Source organism: Azolla caroliniana, unplaced genomic scaffold (assembly GCF_043228905.1).
Source record: "Azolla caroliniana isolate FFs.n. ecotype wild unplaced genomic scaffold, voAzoCaro1.0.p SCAF_13, whole genome shotgun sequence".
Taxonomy (NCBI): Eukaryota; Viridiplantae; Streptophyta; class Polypodiopsida; order Salviniales; family Salviniaceae; genus Azolla; species Azolla caroliniana.
In genome coordinates this window covers 18,005,247-18,013,016 of record NW_028230448.1, presented here as the reverse complement: position 1 = coordinate 18,013,016, position 7,770 = coordinate 18,005,247, and the positions used below count along the sequence as shown (strand labels likewise).

At 38.8% G+C, this 7,770-nt stretch overlaps 1 protein-coding gene across 1 annotated transcript; it reads right to left on the bottom strand.

Moving 5' to 3' along the window:
• Nucleotides 1–1,913: 1,913 nt before the first annotated feature.
• On the bottom strand, nt 1,914–7,107 carry LOC147856483 (uncharacterized). The gene is made up of 8 exons (XM_087329439.1): nt 5,775–7,107; nt 5,361–5,443; nt 5,043–5,051; nt 4,712–4,800; nt 4,361–4,434; nt 4,193–4,243; nt 3,941–4,017; nt 1,914–3,221 (listed from the first exon to the last, which is right to left on the bottom strand). Exons 1-8 carry the CDS (start codon nt 7,079–7,081, stop codon nt 1,918–1,920), a joined length of 2,994 nt encoding a protein of 997 aa, XP_087185565.1. The 5' UTR covers nt 7,082–7,107; the 3' UTR covers nt 1,914–1,917.
• Nucleotides 7,108–7,770: the final 663 nt, after the last annotated feature.

Genomic DNA, 7,770 nt, shown 5'->3' with positions numbered 1-7,770 from the left:
CATGTGGTTTTACTGTAAGGCTGAGAGTACTTCTCTGCATCATGCTCAGGTCAGATCTAGATGGTGTGAGATGATGTTTAGATTACTAGGGTTTAGGGCTTCTACATTCTCTTATTCCCTAAAATTTTACTTAATTTGCCTTTGGATAGTCATGCCTGATCGATGTCTTCGCGTAGATGCCTCATGGCAATGATGCATCTGTGTTGCAAATGAGACTCAACGACCCTGATCTATACATAGTAGTAGTACACATGGGGGGGATTAAGCACCTATATTATATTATAAAATTTTCATGAAATGCACAGTGGGAGGCTTCATGATAGATATATAGATATGTTCTTTAACATCCACATGAAATCAATTTTGATGTATGAGACTGAGCTTATCCCATGGCAAGGATCAAACATAGGTTCTCTGAATTTTATGACTTTGATTCTAAGGTTCATGACTTTGGGAGAAAAGAATTATTGTGAACTGCTGCTTGTATTAGGTGACTTGGGTTGTAATAATAGTGGGTTGTTTGTCATGTAGCTACGTATATAAGGGAATTATACATAACCAATTTGAGCATTTTTCATCTTACATGTGGTATGAAGGTTAAGACTAATGGAGTGCGCATATGTTGGTACTAACATGGAAGGTGAAAAGTGAGTTTGACAACTAGGACTTTTACCTGATTTAGTTCAAGTTTGGACATGTTATTTAACAAACATTCACATGTATCTCCAAACCAAAATCATTGGAACTTTTTCAAAATGTCTGGGTTCCTCATCAATATTTGGTTATTAGAGATCTTCCTTAATATCCTTGTGAAGAACTGGAACTTACTGTGTACATGGATATCTGTACAAGAGAATTTGGATACCACATTAGTGTCTACTCTGTGGAGCAACTGTGCCACAAAACCTACAATCATAATACCCAATGCATGGAATACAATCATATTTTTGATGTTGTGACTAATTTGATGGTGCATCAATAGTGTGATAATCAGGATATCTGAGATTGTAACTATAAGTTGAAAATGAAACACAACCCTTTCTGGTGTGACAACCAGGATATTAGAGATTGTAAGTTGTAACCATAACTCTGAAAGTCAAAACAAAAGCCTTTCAAAGAAGAGGGGTGTTTGGTATGCATGATGTATATTTAATGAATGTTGAACACGATTCAAGTGTTAAAAGAATGAAATTCCCATCGACTTATGATGACGTATCATACTTCACACAAAAACACAGTGAATTGGGAACAAGAGGAAATGTCTAGCAATAGTAATAGCACAAATGCAGAGAGAAAATATCCTAGTAAAAGATGAAGTTGTCATTTATGTAACAAATTGTCAAATATTCCACCAAAAAGAGGAGCACCATAAATTTAAGCAGAATGAAACCGTCTAGCAGTAGTATACTACAAGGCTATACTTTGGATTAGATACAAAGACTAGGTTAATTAAGTGAAGGAGCCCTAAGCAAACCGAATCAATTGGGCAAGTTAAAGAAGAGGTTAGATTTGGCTGAGAGGAATAAATATTGTCGAGGATGTGAAAGGTTTAAGGTAAAAATGTAATGTGACGGCGTGGAATCGAGGTTCAAAGGAATACAAAACGAGCACTCGCGAAGGTTTCTCTTATTGTTTTGGAAAAGGGGAGCCCAATGTGGGGATTAGAATGTTGATGATATGACTATCATTGTAACTTTAAGTAGAGTAGAGTAGATAGAAGTAGGTGCAGATGGATGGCCCAGGCCCCATACATAGCTTGGGATAAGAGTTCTTGGAGATAGATTAGTGCTAATGGTGCTGAGATTAGCCACTAATTGAGTGAGATTAGTTAAACTAATCCCTTGTTTTGCACTAAATCTCCACCCAAGTAGGAGGGCGGTAAGAACTTTCCCTCCCTTCTATTTTGGGGGTGGGTTTTTATGTGTGATGATGGTCATTCCACACTGCAAAGGTGGGCAAGTGGCCAGGGACCAGAGCAGCCCTAGTGTGAACATGGTCACTTGTACTACTAGAATTGGTGTTGGCAGTAGTATTAGAGTTAGGGTTTATCATCCATGGATGGATTAAGCCACGATTAGCAGGGTGATTAGCAGGAGGGTAATTAATGTTGTTGCTGTAATTAGTCATGTTATATAGTGGAGGAGCTTGATTACCCTGGCCTTGATTAACGCTAATCTGGGCCTGATTACTGCCTCTCTGATGCAAGATCTGATGATTATGATGATGATGATGATGATGATGATGATGATGGGGGCTTCCATTGTCAATTTCACTCAGGTTCCCTGGGCTCTCTGTTAATGCCGAGTTACTCTGCACTAAACTTCTCGAATTAGCTTCTTCTTCTTCTTCTTCTTCTTCCGCTTCTTCTCCTTGTCCTTCTCGTTCTTCTAATTCTTCATCCTCTTCCTCTTCCTCTTCCTCTTCTTCTTCTTCTTCTAATTCTTCGTCTTCCAACCCGTCATTCATTCTGATAGACTTATTGGGATTAGGGTTTTCTAACCCTGTCACCAGATCCTGTAAAACAGAATTAGTGTTATGGCTACTGATCTGATGATGATCTGCATAGCTAAATAGCTCGTAATTAGTGGCCTCCAGAGAAGTAGTCTTAGGCTTGCTAATCATATCATTCTTTCCGTTCAGGCTTTGGTTATCTGCATCCGGCAGCTGAATGGTAACATGACTCTGATGAGCGATAAGTTCTTGATGATTAATTGTTTGATTAGTGCTAACATGATTCACGTCCTGAATAGTAGCACTGCCCTCGACGTAATTGATGTTATGATTAGTGTCGCTAGTACTGCTACTAGCCTCTGCATTGAGAGGGCTACTAATGACATTACCTATAAGCCGGCCATCATTATTATGATCCGGATTATCATCAGGACTATCGCTAGCATTAGGGTTAGGGCTAGGGTTAGGGCTGTCGTTAACATTAGGATTAGAATTAGGACTTTGGCTAGCATTAGGGTTAGGGTTGGGACTAGAATTAGTAGTGGGGTTAGAAGGGTTAGGACTAGTGTTAGCAGCATTGGGGTAAGGGATAAGGCTGGCCTCAGGATTAGGGTTAGGGTTTCTGCGGGCCTGCTCGCCGATAAGGAGCGTAGAGCTTGCACAGATGCGCTTGATGTCGTAGCGTGTCGTGTCGAAGTTTGTCACAGCATTGGCACCTCGGAACTTGATAGCAGCTATGTCATACGCCTCTGCAGCCTCCTCTTGGGTGCCTAATAATTCCATATGCTCAGTGCTAGTTAGTAAGGAAAATCTGTCTTTATATGCTTTTCATCTTTCAAGGTTGCATGATCAGAGTTAATTATATAGCATAATGAAGTTTAACTATGCCATAATTAAGTTTAATTTTGGCATAATGAAGTTTAATTTTGGCATAATTAAGTTTAGTTATAGCATAATTAAGTTTCGGATGTAGTGACACTACTATATTTGGTAGAGTAGCATCTATGATCTGTTGTTAGTTAATTTGTCATAATCATATATATATATATATAAACATATTCATTGAGAGCCTAGCCTTGTCATTTCAATTCAATTTTATTAATATTAGTACAGGAAAATTGATGAGGATAGTCCCTTGACAATTTTAAACTACCAATTCTAGTTAGGTGCTAATGTGGTAGCTTAATCAAGCTCCTAAAGCGTGCTGCTATATTATAAACCGATCAGCTAGAATAGGCGAAGGCTTCATTAACTTCTAATTCTAGCTATATAATGTAATTAATGCCTAAGTGTATATATATTTATCTAAAAATATAAAAGACATCTAGTCAATCCATCAATCAAAATTCGAATCAATCAATCATTGGTTTAAGCAGTATTCATGATTAAATGGATCGAAATGGAAAAGATTATATGATTGAACATGAGAAATGATAATTAACGGGAGACTGTTCATTTTCATTAGAGATTCAAGAGTATGATGGCTTACTAAATGTTCCCAGGTACAGGTCTTTGTTGCCTGCAACCCTCCCTATTCGAGCTTGCCACCTGCCATGCTGGTGATGCCTGCAGAAGAAGCAAGAAGCAATTAAATGTCATAATTATTAAATAACATTACCACTACTACTACTACTACTACTACTACTATTATCAAATAATACATTCAATTTTAAGTCCCTAATTTCCATAACTAAAGTCCTATTATACATACAGATATAATCTATGTATAATATATATATACCTTGTTACCCCACGGTAGACTGATGCCCCCCTTGAGAACCCACTGCTCTTTCTGCAAAATTGTCAAAAAAAAAGCAGTTTTCTTTTCTTTTTAATGAAAATACATGGAAAGAATGAGTTATAAGAGCAGGTGAATTAAAAGAATCCCCGGTAATTAGCAACTAATTACCTTCTTAATGATGCCACATACTCTTGCCTTGTCATGCTCTTCATCTCCTCCAATTCCTTCTCATATGTGCTCACCTGCATATGCATCCATAAGACATGTATGTAAATATCAAGATCTATGGACGATACAATTTGAAGGAATTCCACACGAAAACTCAAAGAAATTTAAAGACAGAAATATGTGATTCTTAAATCTTGACGCTCTCGATCATGATCCAACAGGCTCAGCTAATCATATAAATCCAATCTAATCCCCTAATTAATCGTGGCACTAATTTAGCTTTGGATCCTAAGAACCCCACGAAATTTAATGAGGGGACAGACCAAAAGAAGGATTGAATCAAATACTGACCGGGAAATTGATGTGTGTAGTTGCTCCCCAATACTTCAGAGCTGCGAGATCATAAGCCCTTGCTGCCTTCTCTTCCTTGTCATAACCACCTATTTTAATTAACACCACCCCATTTATTTATATAACACCAAATTTATTAATCCTCCCATTAAAGCATAATTAATCCTATGATTAAGAATTATGGATTTAAATCCCATGATTATCACTATAATTAATCTGGGATCATTCAGAAATTTTAATTCTGTTTTCCAAATGCTCCTAATTAATTATAGGATTAATTAATGGAAAAAAGGGGCACAGATTTATATATGTATGGAAAAATATAGCATACCCAAGTAGACTGCAGAAAAATTCATGCCATCGCCATCGCCATCACCAGCACCAACATCAATGATATTATTAGTTGGTTAATTCATGTTGGCACATTATAATACATGAGAAACAGAAAATGTGACCAAATAATGCATATTAAGCCATACATGTGTATGTTGTGTATATGATTAAGGCACTGAAAGGCCAAAGTCTTAATGCTAATTTCACCCAAAGGAATTAGAGGGTTAATTAATTGAAGGATTAGATATAATTGTAATTCGATAATTGAATAATCGAGAGAAATAATCTGCAACAGGTCAAATCAAAATTTACACACCTTGTCTTCCCTTCCGAGTTTGGCCTTCTTTCCTGCAGCTGTTATCCCACAGGTGAGCTTCATACCTCCCTGTCCACCTATGCCTAATAGCAAGAGTACCCACAACACAGTAGAGTAATGTGGCCATTAACAATCAATCCTAGATACATAAAAAACTTCATTTTTGGGAGGAGAATAATTATACAGATATACATACATAATCCATCTGCAAGATATCTGATCATACAACAATATATACCATCATATGGATGTGAATGTATGTATATGGATGGATGTATGTCTGAATCCCATGGATATATATATATATATATATATATATATATATGTCTTGTTTGGATCCATGGATATGCATATAATGTGAATGAATGCATATATATATAAGTGTGAAATCTGTGTCTCTGGTGTAAAATGTACCTAGTGACTCCTCGGTACTGGGATGTCCGTTGGCCAAATGTATCGATCGATTTCCGGGGGACAACATGGTCTTTAGCCACGCCCGATAATTTACCGAGCCCTCTCTTCTTTACATTAATAATGCCGGCCGAGGATGCCTCGGCCACCACCACAGGCGCATTACTACGAAGGACATTATGGTGATGATGATGATGGCTCATGAGATTGCCGCCTCCTCCTCCGGCAGTAGTGGCCGGCCTAATGGCCAGGCTACTACTGTCCATGGCATAATTATGGGCACTATTGCTTAGGCTCAGGGGCCCATGGTGCAGCATATTGAGGCGGCCGGGGTTCATGGATAACGAGAGCGGAGATTGGAAGGTCCCATTGAGTTCAAGATTGATGCCCCCCGGGTTTAATGTGGGTCCATTTGGCGTGTGATACTGATGACTACGGGTTGCGCCCCAGAAGAGTAGCCTCGAGGACGCGGCCGGGTTCGAATTGGGCGTCCCGGGATTCACATTCACATCATGGGAATACGGAAACTTGTTGGTGGTTAGCCATGTCTTGAGGGCCGAATTATTATTATTATTATTATTATTATTATTATTATTATTGACCCCCCCAATGTTAGTGAGGCTCTCGCTATAGTTGATTCGATGATCTTCGGCCGCCATATGTCCAGCCGGACAATCGGCATGCCCGCCTATATTGTTATTAATGGCAGCAGCTGTGCTGTTGGACATCATGACTTGATTAGGGTTAAAATTGCTGGTGCCATAGGAAGCTTCTTGCTGTTGATGCAGTATTGAATTGGAGGAGTTAGGATGATCTGTGAATAATGCACCATTGTTAAGGCTATGGCCGCCACCAATGTCCGCATCCATAGCAGTAGTAGTATTATCAGAGAGGTGGTCGACGGAGTCGAGGCCGACTATATGATGGCGGTGATCACCATGGTCAGCTAATTGGCTGTTAATTAAGTTTATGTCACCTGTGCTACTAAATTTCATTTGATGGTGAGGATGATTATTGGGTTGCTCTGTTCTTGGATTAAGATTGTCATTACCGGTGTTATTATTGTTCGGGTAGAAGCAATTGCGTGCTGCAGGATTGTTGAAAGAAGATTTAGGAGAAGGCACATGCAGATGATGATGCTGCTGATGACGATCTGATCTTGGATTAAGCATTAATGGAAGGTTAACATTTATGTGAAGATTCTCTCTCTCATCAGCAGGAGCAGGAGCCGGAGCAGGAGAAGCATCTGCATTATCATTGTTATGAAACCTTATACTAGGAGCAGAATGGAAGCTATATAGATTCTCCATATCATGATTGCTGCCATTAATATTAGTATGGCGTGATCTATTAGTATCTTGAGGATCATTAGCGATGATGGCCGCCTGATCGACTGGCGTACGATATTGCGACCCTCCGAACGCACCCCTCCCGAGGAAATCTTCGAGCTTCGGTCCGCGCTCTTCCGACTTGCATCTCTGCATCACAGTAGATCCATTCATCGGATGATTGTAGCTGTCTCGATTGTAATTACTGTGATGGTAATTATAGTTATTATGCTGATCATTATCCATGACATTATTATTATGATGATTACTATTATGATTGCTAATGTTGTTATGGGCGGTATCATAATTATCATTACAGGATTTGTGTGTGACTACAGGAGCTTCCTCTTTTAAGGTTGTATTCCCATTGTTGCTGTTGTTGTTGTGATTATTACTAAAGTTTGAGCAGTTCATGGTAGTAGTATTTGTCATATGATTGCTATACTCTTGCAGGTCGTGATATTTATGATTAAGATTGCCATAGTTAGAACTGTTGTGATGATTATTGTGTTGCTGTGCGCCATGGCTGCTGCTGATCATGAGCTGGTTTCCATAGCTGAGCTCCATATTCTCTGTACTATTGTTGAGCAAGAATCCATGGCTCTGGTGATCATTATTGACTGTTTTGAAATGCCACGCATTCTGATCTGCATTATTATAACAAAGTAAAT